At 56.7% G+C, this 14225-nt stretch overlaps 3 protein-coding genes across 8 annotated transcripts in view; 1 reads left to right on the forward strand and 2 right to left on the reverse strand.

Annotated features, from left to right (window-relative positions):
- PHF7 (PHD finger protein 7) overlaps positions 1–2875 on the reverse strand; it is a 15741-nt gene extending 12866 nt beyond the window's left edge. Inside the window, 2 exon segments of the mRNA XM_036332004.1 lie at positions 485–580; positions 1961–2875. Of these exon segments, the coding sequence (XP_036187897.1) occupies positions 485–522 (38 nt within the window). The 5' untranslated portion in view covers positions 523–580; positions 1961–2875.
- Positions 2876–3140: 265 nt separating this feature from the next.
- Positions 3141–12046, forward strand: BAP1 (BRCA1 associated protein 1). Of its 6 annotated transcripts, none has more exons than XM_036332007.1 (17): positions 3141–3328; positions 3419–3448; positions 3556–3610; positions 4727–4859; positions 5223–5342; positions 5810–5871; positions 5954–6096; positions 6366–6444; positions 6913–6982; positions 7277–7424; positions 7860–8044; positions 8501–8634; positions 9202–9680; positions 9799–9959; positions 10153–10302; positions 10428–10500; positions 10717–12046. In XM_036332007.1, the coding sequence occupies exons 1-17, from the start codon at positions 3292–3294 to the stop codon at positions 10848–10850; spliced, it is 2193 nt and encodes a 730-aa protein (XP_036187900.1). In that variant the 5' UTR covers positions 3141–3291; the 3' UTR covers positions 10851–12046. The 6 variants fall into 6 exon arrangements, 5 of the variants coding, with proteins under 5 accessions (XP_036187900.1, XP_036187899.1, XP_036187902.1 ...); XM_036332006.1 differs by having other exon boundaries at positions 3144–3328; positions 6859–6982; XM_036332009.1 differs by having other exon boundaries at positions 3147–3328; positions 10210–10302.
- Positions 12047–12651: 605 nt separating this feature from the next.
- Positions 12652–14225, reverse strand: part of DNAH1 (dynein axonemal heavy chain 1) — a 68449-nt gene continuing 66875 nt past the window's right edge. The window contains exons 75-77 of the mRNA XM_036333806.1: positions 13872–14223; positions 13315–13549; positions 12652–12773 (exon numbers count right to left, since the gene is read on the reverse strand). Coding sequence (XP_036189699.1) covers positions 12652–12773; positions 13315–13549; positions 13872–14223 — 709 coding nt within the window. The remainder of the gene's footprint in view (positions 12774–13314; positions 13550–13871; positions 14224–14225) is intronic.

Consider the following 14225-nt stretch of genomic DNA (forward strand, 5'->3'; position numbering starts at 1 on the left):
AGCGTGGCTCAGTTGGTTGGATGTTGTCCGGTGTACCAAAAGGTTGTGGGTTCGATTCCTGGTCAGGGCACATGCCCAGGTTGCAGGCTCAATCCCTAATAGGGGGAGTGTACCCAATCAATGTTTTGCTCTCACATGAATGTTTCTCTCCCTTGCTCTTTTTCTAAAATATCTTTTAAAAAGTGTATCCTATTATTTTGAATATTTTCCAGATAAGGAAATGAAGGCATAAGTAAATTAAGTAACCTGTCCCAGGTCACCTCATTAGCAAGTGTTAGAGCCAGTATGAACCTAGGAGTAGGGTCCAAGAGCCAGCACTTTCCTGGGAGGATAGGCTACCGGGCAGCTTCTAGAATACCAATGGTGTGTGCTTCCACACTACCCAACCCTCGCTCCCAACACCATGCAAAGGGCGGTAAAGGTACAGTGCATACCACAGGCCATTGAATAATGTCTCCCAAATTCCCTTAGGTCACCTCTTTACCTGAATCTTCGACACGCCTTCTCTTTTATAGGCTTCATTCGCTGCAGCCTCTCTCGAATTCTATTTATTATGAGGATAATAGAGGCTCTTCCAGCTCTGAAAATAAACAGGGCTTGGTCAGCAATTTAATCCTACAGTTGGTGATCAAGTTCCACAGGGTCAAAGCAACAGATTATAAGGGACCCACCCAGTATCAGTGCTAGTAATAGCCAATAGCTATTAAAGAGTGTCAAGAACTGTTTGGGACATTTTACATGTGTTAACTGACAAAGCCCCCCCCCCCCCCATGCCCAAGGTGCCATTATTATCCCCATTTTTTAAAAAAAAAATATATTTTATTGATTTTTTTACAGAGAGGAAGGGAGAGAGCGTTAGAAACATCGATGAGATCGATCAGCTGCCCCCTGCACACCCCCCAATGGGGATGTGCCCGCAACTAAGGTACATGCCCTTGACCGGAATCGAACCCGGGACCCTTCAGTCCGTAGGCCGACGCTCTATCCACTGAGCCAAACCGGTCAGGGCTCCCCATTTTCTAAGATGAGGAGACTGAGGCACAGGGAGGTCACAGAGGGGCACCTGCCTCAAGTCAGAGGTACTGCTACCACTCAGCCTGAACTGGCTAACGGGCTCTTCGTTTTCTTTGTGCCCGTTAAAATCACGAGGTGGCCCTCAGGGATAAAGCCTCCTTTGGCCCCCGAGTATGGGTGCCGTAATTCTGCCCAGTAAAAAGCGAGCCCCGCTTGCCAAAACCGGTTTGGCTCAGCGGATAGAGCGTCGGCCTGCGGACTGAAGGGTCCCGGGTTCGATTCCGGTCAAGGGCATGTACCTGGGTTGCGGGCACATCCCCGGTGGGAGATGTGCAGGAGGCGGCTGATCGATGTTTCTCTCCCATCGATGTTTCTAACTCTCTATCTCTCTCCCTTCCTCTCTGTAAAAAATCAATAAAATATATTAAAAAAAAAAAAAAAAAAAGCGAGCCCCGCTAGTCCTTTCCTGGGAGGCGCCGGTGGCATGTCAGCTGCTTAGAGCAAGAGCTCCCTCTAGTGGGAGACGAGAGGAAACACCGACAAACCACCCCTGCCGCCTTGCACCTGGCTCAGGTGGCTGTTGAGGTTTGGCCTGTTCTCAACCTTTGTCTGAGGAGAGGACACCCTGCCGCCCCTCCCCGCGCCCCCCCCCCCCCCGCCCCCAGCTCCCACCTCCCAGTGTCAGCGGACTGGGAACTGGGCTTCCATTGGCCAGGGCGACAAAAGTAGCAAAACCCACTCCTATGATGCAGCAAGGGCTGTTTCGCCAGGGGAGAGGGGAACTGAGTGAATCAGGTCACGCCAGGGACAAACACCCCAGGACCATGTCCTCATGGCTGGGGAGCTCTGAGCATCTCCCAGGACTTCCAACCGCTCTGTCGGAATACAACCCGAGGCTAGACCGCCCTTCCTTCCTCGGTCTCCTCTTTGAACCCACGAGCTGCACCTGCAGAAGCAATGACATCGGATGTCCTCTTACTCAACGAAGCGCTTGGACAGGCGGGAAGAGAAGGGCGAGCACCGGGGGTCCGCGTGAGCTGACTACGGGGCGGCTCCGAGTTGTTGGGGAGATCCCGACCGTCTAGCAATAGAAATAAAACCTGGACACTTCGGTTCTTTGCATCGCTGGGCCAAGACGTTTCCCGAATGGAGTTCTGTGCACACTGGTGGTTACAGGGAGGAGCCACAGTCTTCACAGCATGTAAGGAGGGACGATGCAAAGGCGGGCTTCCGCGAGCGGCTCGGGCGGAGATTTCCTGACCGGGCGGTGCTCCTTCGAAACGGTTACCGAGTTGTTTTGCTGGACAAGTGCTGGGTAAAAGCTTGCTGAGAAAATGAAAAATAAATAAGCGTGTTCGGCCCCGCCGCCACAAGAATAAACAATGATTACTTTGCAAAATAGATGTCGGTGTGGCCACAACCGTCCCTCCGAGGTAACCGCCGGCGAAGGGGCTCAAGAAGCATCCCGAGAGTGCCAGACCAGGGTCATGCCGCGCCTGCAGGGAGGCTGGTGCGGGCCGGGCCGGAGGTCGCCTCTGCCGCTCGCTGCTCACGGTGCACACGGGCCACCGCTCCCGGCCAGGGCCGCCCGTCCAGGTGTCGACGAGGGCGCCTGTGTCTCGGAGCTTTATTCGTTGTAGCTTCCTCACGGGCGGCCGCCCCGCGCGGTGACTGCGCCGGCGGAGGGGCGAGCGCGCAAACGGGGGCCGGGTCACGCGGGCTGCGACCCAGGGAGACTGCGGCCCCGGGGACTACCGCTACGGTGACGGTTGGCGGAGGGGAACCGCTAACGGCCGCGCGCCCGCCCCCTCCGCCGCGCCCCTTCCCCTCGCGCCACGGGCGCTACCACCGCGCGCCCCGCCCTTCCTCTAGCCACGCCCCTTCACGCGCCCGCTCTCGCGCCACTGGCGCCAACACCACTCGCCCGCCCCCTCCTCTAGCCCCGCCCTTCCTCTAGCCACGCCCCTTCACGCGCCCGCTCTCGCGCCACTGGCGCCAACACCACTCGCCCGCTCCCTCCTCTAGCCCCGCCCCTCGCGTCGCCCCGCCCCCTCGCTAGAGCTCCGTCGTCAGTCTAACCGGCGGAAGACGCTCCCAGAAACCCGGGGGAGACGGTCGCCCTGTGGTGACGTATCCCGCCGGCGCGAGCAAGTGACGCGACGGAACCCGTTGTCTGTGTGTGGGGCTAGGGGCCCCGGGGGCGTCGGGGGCTCCCGGCGGGGCGGCGGTGGGTCGGGAGGGCCTGGACATGGCGCTGAGGGGCCGCCCCGCGGGAAGATGAATAAGGGCTGGCTGGAGCTGGAGAGCGACCCTGGTGAGGACGGGGCCGGCTGGCCGGGGGTGGGGGGGTGGGGGGCCCCCCCCCAAGAGGCGCCTGCCTCACCACCATTTGTCGCCCCACCAGGCCTCTTCACCCTCCTGGTGGAAGATTTCGGTAAGAGCCTCCTACCCGCCGGACCCCGGCTGTGGGGACCCACTCTCCCGCCCTCGCTGCATGGCCCGGAGCTGCCCTTCCCGACTTCTTTTCTTCCCTGACCGCAGGTGTCAAAGGGGTGCAAGTGGAGGAGATCTATGACCTTCAGAGCAAGTGCCAGGGGTGAGTGGCTTGGCGGCAGGACCGCCTTTCACGCCTCGAGGCCTAGAGGTGTCCCTCAAGGCGGGTGGTGACCGGAACCCCACGTTGTAAAGTGTAACCTGAGGAAGCAGCCCTCCTCTTGGGGTGCCCTCCCGATCAAGCTGGTGTTTTTGTTTTCTCCCGTCTCCCCTCATCACTTCCCTTTACGCAGTGGCACCTCCCCCAGTCGGTAAAAATTCCAGCCATCCTTTGGAATACAGTTGAGCTGCTTTTTCTGGTCTGGAGCAGGAAGCCAGGCCCTTCTCTAGACCCAGATCACACCTGCCTTTTGAGCAGCTGTCATTATTATTATTTTTTAAATTTTACTAAGTTATTACATATGTGTCCTTATCCCCCCATTACCCCCCACCCCCCGCCCCCCACGCCCTCACCCCCCTGTTGTCTGTGTCCGTTGGTTAGGCCTATAGGCTTGCATATAAGTCCTTTGGTTGCTGAGCAGCTGTCGCTATTAACGACAGCTTTAATGTGCCCGGTGTGCCGGTGCCTTTCATCTCCACCCAGCCCCCTGTATGGATTCATTTTCCTCTTGTATAGATTGGTTGGCACCTGCGAGGCCCTCCTGGTGACCAACCTCAGGGTCTCGTTTTGGCGTGGAGGAACTGCTGTGGTGACTGAATTGAGAAGTCTGCTTGTATTTCCCCGCAAAGGAGGGGCTCATGTTTTCTTCCATGTCTGCACTGGGCTCAGGCCTCGGGTTCACCAGTGAGAATTAGTGTTTCAGTTCCTCATCAGAGTTTTTTTCTCACCTTAACTTCTGTTCCTACCCTGCCCTGGGCCTTTGGCTCCAGCTTTTCTTCTCTTATCCCAGAACCATAAACTTCGTGAGGACACTGGGGGGCTCCTGGAGAACCATGGCCAGAAGCCGATGCTTAGCCTGCCTGTGGCGGGCCTCTGGGGTGTGAGGGCTCAGGGCCACGTTGGGCAGTGCTGGGGAGAAACCAGGAGAAAGGCAGGGTTGCAGGAAGGGCACCTGAGCGGGAACACAGTGCAGGGGAACAGGGGGAGAGAAAAAAGGGGGGGGGTACTGGTTTCCTCCCCCAACTTGGCTGGTTTAGCTCTGCTCCTTACTTTCCCCAGCCCCGTGTATGGATTCATTTTCCTGTTCAAATGGATCGAAGAGCGCCGATCCCGTCGCAAGGTCTCTACCTTGGTGGATGATACATCTGTGATTGATGACGATATTGTGAATAATATGTTTTTTGCCCACCAGGTGTGCTGGGCTCTGTGTTCTGTCTGGAGGGTGGGATGCTGCTATTGTCTTTGCTTGGGAAGTGGGAGAAGGCAGGAGGAAGAGATAGGCAGATACTAAGGGTGGTGGTTATAGAAGTCCCTTGGCAGAAGGCACTGAGCTCTTATTCATTAAAAAAGGGAGCCTCTTTAGAGCAGTGTGGGATCGGAATCTACTTTCCATGTCCCCAGACATCTGATGGGTATTTAGTTAAGTGAACAAACATTGGGCAAAGATGAGGGTTGTTGTCCAGATATGACTGTCCCTCTCTGGGTTCCCATTCCTGATGAATGTGGGCTTCAACTGAGGGATGCTGTGCATGGGTGACTGTTCTTGGTTTCACAGCTGATCCCCAACTCTTGTGCCACTCATGCCCTGCTGAGCGTGCTCCTGAACTGCAGCAATGTGGACCTGGGGCCCACCCTGAGTCGCATGAAGGACTTCACCAAAGGCTTCAGCCCTGAGGTATGCCATGGTGCCTTAATCCTGGCTCACGGCTGGTGGGACACATCTGACCTCCAGGGCCGCTGGCAATGCCACTACATGGCACTGTGAGGCCTTTTATTTTTCACATGATCATTTACATTACATTTGACTCTTAAGTTAATTGTGGAAGGCAGTTGATTTTAGGCCCAATTGTCAGGAAAGGAGACAAACCTAGGGAAGAAAGGAACATTGCTTAAGTGACACCATTTTAGGACTTTGTTGGCATTTTGCAGGCCACATTGCTCCCGGTGTCCGCTTATTACTGTGCAAGGCCATTAGAGCCCATCTATTGGGGGCTCCAGAGCTCTCTTCTGCCCTTAGGAGAGTCTACCTGTGCTTCTTCAGATGCCTGGAACACCTCCAGGCCTGCACGTCTAAGCTCTGGTTCCCTTCCAGAGGCTCAGCTGAGAAGCTGTTCTGATGTGGTCTCATTTTCTTCCCTCTAGAGCAAAGGATATGCGATTGGCAATGCCCCGGAGTTGGCCAAGGCACATAATAGCCATGCCAGGTGTGTGGGAGCTGTGGGAGCTGTTGGGGGTGGAGGTAAGGAAGGCTGTCCCATTCGGGACCCTGACTGTGTCCTTCCCCAGGCCCGAGCCACGCCACCTCCCTGAGAAGCAGAACGGCCTTAGTGCAGTGCGGACCATGGAGGCATTCCACTTTGTCAGCTATGTGCCTATCACAGGCCGGCTTTTTGAACTGGATGGGCTCAAAGTCTACCCCATTGACCATGGTAAGCACTCTGAGCTGGGGGCCCTTTGGGCTTCTCTGCTTAACTCTTAAGGAGTTGGGGTCCAGGGTCGTCAGGTGCTTGGGACTCAGTGGGGGGGTGGGGGGGTGGGTATTCAGGACATCTGGCTTTGGCCACATGGCACCCTGCGCTGCATTGCCTGATTAGCCCCTGACTCCCTGACTCAACTGCTCTCCATCCTCCCTCCCATTCTTGGCTTGCCCAAACTCGGGGCTTCCCACCTGCTGACTCCTTGTCTTCGTGTTCCTTAGGGCCCTGGGGTGAGGATGAGGAATGGACAGACAAGGCCCGGCGGGTCATCATGGAGCGTATCGGCCTCGCCACTGCAGGGTAAGGGTCCTGTGCCTGCCCTACCCTCTGGAGCTGTGCCCCCATTGGGAGGGGCACAGAAAAGGGAACCAAGGCAGAGAAGCCAGGTGATTTGTTCCATGGTGAATCTGGCAGGATCAGGCTTGAATCTTGGGCTCCAACTCATTGCTCTATGGCCTGTTTTGGGAAGGGGCAGGACTTGGAGCCCTAGGGGGCCCAGGTATGCTGGCTCACTTCCTGCCAGGCCCCTCACACCGCTTGTTGGAAGGCACCAGCTCAGGTGCCTGGTATGCATGATCAGCTGCTGCCTGTTGGGGTGGGGCCTATACCCATGGCTGCAGGTGTGACTTCAGGGAGCCCTGCCAGGATATCTGCCTCAGTGTGATGGTGGGGCTGGGGTGGGAGCTGCTCTCACAGCTGCAGCTGTGACTGCAGGGAGCCCTACCATGACATCCGCTTCAACCTGATGGCGGTGGTGCCCGACCGCAGGATCAAGTATGAGGCCAGGCTGCATGTCCTCAAGGTGAACCGTCAGATAATACTGGAGGCCCTGCAGCAGGTGGGTACTCTCCTGCCCGGTCCCTGCCCAGCTATTTTCTCCTTCCCCTCACTGGGGCATCTGTCTAGGAATCCCAAATCATCATGGATCTGGGCTTCAACTAACCACTCCTCTCCTTTGAGCCCTTTTTGGGAAAGGGGGGCCTGGGGTGGGGAAGGAAAGTAGTTTCTAAAAGGAGGTTTGGGTTTGACTTGTATTTTTCTGTGAGGGAGTGGGGAGAGACAAGGCCCTTAGCTGTCCAAGGTAGAGGCTGGGGCTGCCTTCTCTCTTCTGAGCCTTGGCTTCTCTTTTTAGGTGATCAGGGTAACACAACCAGAGCTGATTCAGACCCACAAGTCTCAAGAGACACAGCTGCCTGAGGAGTCCAAACCAGCCAGTAGCAAGTCCCCCGTGGCTCTGGAGGCGAGCCGGGGCCCAGTGTCCTCTGAGGGCACCCACACAGGTACTAGGGGTCTTAGGGCCTCTCATGGGCCTCAGAGTGACCCCTCATAGCTTGACCTGGAAGACCTGAAGGCACTTGGTCAGTGATTCAGACACTGCTACGGAAGGCCTGAAGCCCAGTGCTTGCATCCCTCTCCCGTCCGAACATGGAGGGAGAGCAGTTTTCCCTAAAAAAAGGCATCTGTAAAGGGCTGCCATTACCACAGGCCCCTGCACCTTTCCTGTAATGCATATTCCCTTTCTGGTTTTCTTCAAGGCTTTTTTTCTTTCTGCCTCCCTTTGTTTTCCCATCTTGTTCTTCTCTTGTCTTGCTGTGGGCCCATGACTGACTTCCATCCCACCAGCTGGCTCAGCTGTCACAGGACTGGGGAGACAGCGGGCTGGGGACAGCTTTTTTTGAGGATCTGGCTGAAGGTCCTGCCTGTGCTTCTCTCAGATGGTGTGGAGGAGGTGGCTGGTTCATGCCCACAAGCCCTGACCCACAGCCCTCCCAGCAAACCCAAGCTGGTGGTGAAACCTTCAGGGAGCAGCCTCAATGGTGTTCCCCCCAACCCCACTCCCATCGTGCAGCGGCTGCCAGCTTTTCTGGACAATCACAACTACGCCAAGTCCCCCATGCAGGTGAGTTGGGCATGCCCCACAGGAGTCCCTCCAGGATTCTTGCGAGAGGCTGCCGTGGGAGTGTCCTCAGGTGGTTCTTTGGTGTTCAGGCCCCACCTGGGCCTGGTTCCTCTGTCTGATACTCGGAAGCACCCACAAAGGGCTTAAGCAGAGAGAGCTCCGATGACTTTGAATCCAGCCACACAGTTACGGGGCTAAACGTTTTGGTCATGTTCCTTGGTACAATTCTGTGGGTTGGATTCTGCTGCAAAATGAAGGCACAAGACTCTCTCTGAAGCCCAGTGTAGGCAGGTAGTGGGGGTGGGCAGCAGCTTTTCCCAGAGCCAGGGCTGGGCTCGAACACCTGGAGGGGTTCTGGACTTGACCTGAGAGCCATTCCGGCTTTCTGGCTGTGAATGTGATGCCAAGCCTGGGCTGACTGACGCCTGCTCGTGGCTACCCTGGGTTTTGCCTCAGGAGGAGGAAGACCTGGCAGCAGGTGTGGGCCGTAGCCGAGTTCCAGTTCGCCCACCCCAGCAGTACTCCGATGATGAGGACGACTATGAGGATGAGGAGGAGGAGGATGTGCAGAACACCAACCCCGCCATCAGGTCAGCTCAGCTCTAGGCTGGAGGCTCCGAGTGCTGCGGATCTTATCTTGACTATTTCAGTGTGTATCTGAGAATGCCCTTCAGCAGATGGATAATACTGAGCACCTGCTGAATACAGGGTCCCTGTTTGGGGCGGGGGGTGGAGGGGCTGCCATGAAGGGGCTGATTGCAGGTCCCAAGAAACTTTGGGAGGGATGGGGGGGAGAGCTGAGCACATTTAACCAGACATCAAAATATGTTCTGTTGGGAGGTGGCCTTTTGGTTAGGTTTTGGAAGAAGAACTGGGTGAAATGGAAGGAGGAGATGGGGTAGGGGTAGCTTTTTTGGAAGACATGGCATTGGCAAAAGGCCAGCAGCTGAAGTAGAGAAGGTGTCCTTTGAGGACACCTGGCTGTAGCTGTCAGAGCTTAGGGTGCCAGGCTTGGCATGCCTGGGTCAGGCTGCTTGGCATGAGGAGCTGCAGGGTCAGTCCCTGGATGCCAGGGTGTGTGCAGACAGTTCTAGGCATTGCTGGGTGTGTGATCATCTGACCCACTCCCTTGGCTCATGTCTCATTGGGCCCCACAGGTACAAGCGAAAGGGGCCAGGAAAGCCAGGGCCATTGAGTGGCTCCGGGGAAGGGCAACTGTCGGTGCTGCAGCCCAACACTATCAATGTCTTGGCTGAGAAGCTCAAAGAGTCCCAGAAAGATCTCTCGATCCCCCTGTCCATCAAGACCAGTAGCGGCGCTGGAAGTCCGGCTGTGGCAGTACCCATGCACTCGCAGCCCTCACCCACCCCCAGCAACGAGAGCACAGACACAGCCTCTGAGATTGGCAGCGCTTTCAACTCACCACTGCGCTCACCCATTCGCTCGGCCAACCCCACACGGCCCTCCAGCCCTGTCACCTCTCACATCTCCAAGGTGCTTTTTGGAGAGGATGACAGCCTGCTCCGTGTTGACTGTATACGCTACAATCGCGCTGTACGTGACCTGGGTCCTGTCATCAGCACAGGCCTGCTTCATTTGGCCGAGGATGGTGTGCTGAGTCCCCTGGCACTGACAGGTGGGCCTCGTGCTGACTCACTGGCCACTTGGTGTACCAGGGATGGAAGAGGGAGGTAGCCAAGTGACCACCAAGTGTCCTGCACTCTGATGGGTCTTCTCATGTCTTCTTTTCCCAGAGGGTGGGAAGGGTTCCTCGCCCTCCAGCAGACCAAGCCAGGGTAGCCAGGGGTCCGGCAGCCCAGAGGAGAAGGAGGTGGTGGAAGCTGCAGATGGCAGAGAGAAGTCTGGGCTGGCCAGGTCTGGTGAGCCCTTGAGTGGGGAGAAGTACTCACCCAAGGTGAGCCCCTGCAGTTTTCTAACCCTGGCAGAGGGAAGGGCCTGGGGGCTGCTGCCTAGAGCTGGGTTCTTGATTGGAGTTTTGGTGGGGAGGTTGGTGGCTGTGAAGCCTATCTGGGTTGGGTAGTAGAAGAAGCCTCGGTCAGCTCCAGGCACTCTGGTGCTTATCCTTGCCTCTCGCTGCTTCCTGGTAGTGTGGCTTTGGTGCTGGCGCCAGCCTCCCTCATGGGTGCAATGCTGGGTTTTGGCAGGAGCTGTTGGCACTGCTGAAGTGTGTGGAGGCTGAGATTGCAAACTATGAGGCTTGCCTCAAGGAAGAAGTGGAGAAGAGAAAGAAGTTCAAGGTGGGTAATTTCTCCAGCTGCTGGTCCTCTGTCCATGACTGTCTTCCTGGAGGTGCGACTTCTTGAGGTCAGCTGGTGGCAGCTCTGGGGAAATGCCGCAGTGCCCTCCTTCTTTTCTCCCACAGATTGACGACCAGAGAAGGACACACAACTATGACGAGTTCATCTGCACGTTCATCTCCATGTTAGCTCAAGAAGGTGGGGGTACTCACTATTGCGTCTTACCTGGCATACCCTGCTGAGGGCCATGTTCCTCAGGTCCCCCCTCCCCCAGGCCTCTGCTGGGGATTGAGCAGGCGGTGGGTCTCAGGGAGGCCCATAAGACCCTCTGCTCTTGGCCTGAGTCTGTGGCCTATTGAGCAGGTGGCTGCTAAGCATCCAGCCACCTGCTCAAGGGCCTCTGCCTCTCTGCAGGGATGCTGGCCAACCTGGTGGAGCAGAACATCTCGGTGCGGCGGCGCCAAGGGGTCAGCATTGGCCGGCTCCACAAGCAGCGGAAGCCTGACCGGCGGAAACGTTCACGCCCCTACAAGGCCAAGCGCCAATGAGGATGCTGGTCCCCAACTCTGCAGCCTGCTCTTGCCTGTGGCCTCACCAGGGCCCCTTCCCTACCCCACTCCCCCTCCCCAGTATTACTGAATAGTTCCAGCCAGAGAGCTTAGACCATGGAAAGGGAAGCCAGGCCGGGATTCCCTGCATTGTACTCGGGTAGGTTAAGCCCATAGTGCTCAGGAAGCAGCAGCTGGAGCTGGGAAAGCGAGGTGCTGCAGCTTTCTTCACAGCCGGCTGTGGGGCTGCAGGACCTGGCCTTTCTGCCTGGGCAGCAGAATATATATTTTACCTACAGAGACGTCTATTTTTCTGGGCTCTGGCCCATTTTGCCACCACTGTGTTGACATAGCCGGCTTCCTGACTCTGCTTTCTCTCCTAACAATTGCCATCCTGGTGGGGCCTGGGTGGCTTGGGCCTGCTGCTCTAGCTGTAGCAGCCAATTGTCACTTGTAAGGAAGCCAGGTCTGCTCTTCATTCCTCCTGGGAGAGCTCCAAACTCAGGGACCTGGCTTCTGGGCTAGGTTGGGAGTGGGGTGTCCCAGAGGGGCTGAGGGGAGCAACCTGCTAGGGTCCCATGGCCTGAGCAGAGAGGAGTGTTTGAGCTGTTTGGTGGTTTGGTCCCTTCCTGGCTCTAGTCGGGCTTGTCAAGTCTGCTCTCCACAGCAGGGCTCTGGGGCTCTTTGCCTTCAGTGTTGTGGCCCTGGCACTGGGCCTGCCTTGGACTCCTGGGCTCCGTCCTGGAGCCTGGGGCTCAGAGGAGCCCCTGCCCAGCCCCTCAGTATTACCACGTTTCCCTCCTTGTAGCAGAGACAGGGCTGCTTGCAGGAGACTGGCACCCCTTAGCTCTCCCTGCCACACCAGCTTCCTCAGCCTTTGCAAGGCACTCAGGGTGGGGACTGCAGGACCATGACAACCATTTGGAAACCATATGTTCCCGGAGGGCTTGATGCCAAGGGGTAACGGGCCCAGAACTGCCTCTGGAGCTCAGCCCCCAAACATAGCCCCATACCTTCTGGCAGATGGCTTTGAAAGAGATCCAAGGAGGCCCCTTATCTGTACATAGTGATCTGGGAGAGGGGTGGGGAACAGCTGGCAGCCCTGGCAGTTGTCTCTGCACTGAGCATAGCCTGACCCCTCAACCCCTTGTAAATATTGGGTCACTGATTGAATAAAACTCTCCTAAAGAAATGAACCCTCCTGTTGTTGCTGGCTTGAGGTTTGTAGGCTAGGTGGAGGTGGGGGAGAGGAGCTAACCAGGCCTGGCCCAAGGTTCAAAGACCAAGGTGAGAAATATGCATTCTTGGGTATTCAGCTTTCTGGGGCAGAGATTTTTGGGACCTAGGCCTGGAATTCAGGACCTGAGCTGAGGTGGGGCCTCGGGGGGCTGTGGAACCTGAAGAGTTGTGTTAAAGGTGCACTTTGGGAGGAGAAGGCCATGCCAAAACTTTCACGAGATCTGACAGCTTTGCCACCTGGAGAGATGCTGGGGTTCTGGGCTGAAGCAGGGCTGCCTCTAGTCCTGCTGGGCGTGCTCTCGCTGGAGGAGCTCTGGGATCTTGGAGGGGTCCCCTCTCTTGTTGCACCTGGACAGGTCCAGCAGGTCAAAGCTGCTACCTCTGCCACCTCTTCCCCTTGCTAACCACATTCTCTTTTGAGGCTGCTGTAACCTCTTATCCCCACTGTTGCCCTGGTAGTGAGTCCTACAGAAGGGGCCTGATGTAAGCAGGTAAGGCTCAGTTGGACCGCTTAGAAAACTCAAAAACTCAAATTTAATGGTTCCCACCCTTTTATCCAAGTCTAGTAGTCCAGGGCACAGATGAGGGCTACACCACGCTTTATCCAGTGTCGCTGAGGCTGGTCGGAGGGGATCTCCACAGCAATGACATAGTTGGTGGAGTGGCCTGTGGTTGATAGTGTTCCTGGAACAGGGAACAAGGGGGGAGGGTTAAGTTGGCTGCCACAGTTAGAGAAGGGATAGGGTAAAGGCAATGGACTTGGCAGATATGGGGACAAGGAAGGAATCCTGGCCCAAGGGCAGCCTGCTCAGTGATGGTCTGGACAAGGCCCAGGCCTGTCCAGGGTTAATGCACTGACAGGACAGGTAGTAATGGGAGAATTGACGCCATCACGCATTTCCTGTTGGACTCGGCCCAGGCCCATCCCTCCTCTCCAGGCCTCAGTTACCCGCTCTGAACCTCCACTGTCAGGCTAGGGCTCCCAGGACCCACGGTGGATCTGCTGAGGGAGGCAACAAGATGGTGACCCCAGGGGCCACCATAGACCGAGCCAGCTGCTGGGCACCTGCTGCTGCCAGGCTCTGTCCTGCCTGGTTGGTCTTAGGACTGCTCGCTGACCTCTTGGCCCTCTTGTTCAGCTAACCTGGATCAGCCTAACTGGCCTGAGCTGGCCCAGGCCTGGGTCCCCACCTGTGGTGTAGGCTCCCTGTCCTGGGCCTCATACCAGCACGGGTTAGCGTCTTGTAGATGGGGCACAGGTAGAAGGCCTGGTCCTGAACCTGGCGGTTGGACACAGGTAGGAGCCAAATAACAGCCATCTCTGTGTATAGCTCCTTGGGTCGAGACTCGGCCAGTTGGAAGTCCGTGGGGTCCCAGCGGGCACCTTCCAGGAACAGTCCGTGGATGTAGCACCCCTCTGCAGGCTTTTGCTTGAGCTCTGACACTGACTGGCGCAATACCTATGGTGGGCACACAGATATGCCCCACACATATCAACACCCAGAATATGGGTTAGAATTTGGGTCCAGAGGCACAAACTCCCTCCTGAGCTTTGCCTACCTGCCCATCACACCCACCATTTTACCTGGTAGCCTGCAGTCTATGTCCTGCCCCTTGTGATTCCCCTGGGCTCATGGCCTCTTCTGGCCCGGCTCTCCTTTACCCCCAACCCCTGCTCAGGGGTCCTCTGACTCTTGAGGTCAGCCAGCTGTGGCCTTAGGCTCCCCTTGTCTGGGCTGTACCCCAACTTGTCACCTGACCTGGCCCTAACTGTATCCAGACCTTGAAATCGAAGGAGATGGTGTCGATGGAGATGACAGACTTGCGGGCAAAGTTCTGCAGGGTGCCTGTCAGGAAAGCCTGGGGGAAGAAGAATCCACTGATCCAGAAAACAGCTGGGATGCCCTCTTTGATCCAGGTGTGTATGAAATCTAGGCGCTGCAGCAGATCCTGGACCCATGAGGATAGTGGCTTGAGTGATGGGTAGGCCTTGGCATTCCAAAGCTCGGGCACAGTGTTGTTGTACAGGCTGGCAGCCATCAGTTCCAGCTCCAAGGACATCACCACCAGCCCCTTGAGTGCCTTGAGCAGATCTTGCAGCGACTGTGTGATCACCTGCATCAGCCGGTTGTACCT

Source organism: Myotis myotis, unplaced genomic scaffold (assembly GCF_014108235.1).
Source record: "Myotis myotis isolate mMyoMyo1 unplaced genomic scaffold, mMyoMyo1.p scaffold_m19_p_13, whole genome shotgun sequence".
In the NCBI taxonomy this organism is placed as follows: domain Eukaryota; kingdom Metazoa; phylum Chordata; class Mammalia; order Chiroptera; family Vespertilionidae; genus Myotis; species Myotis myotis.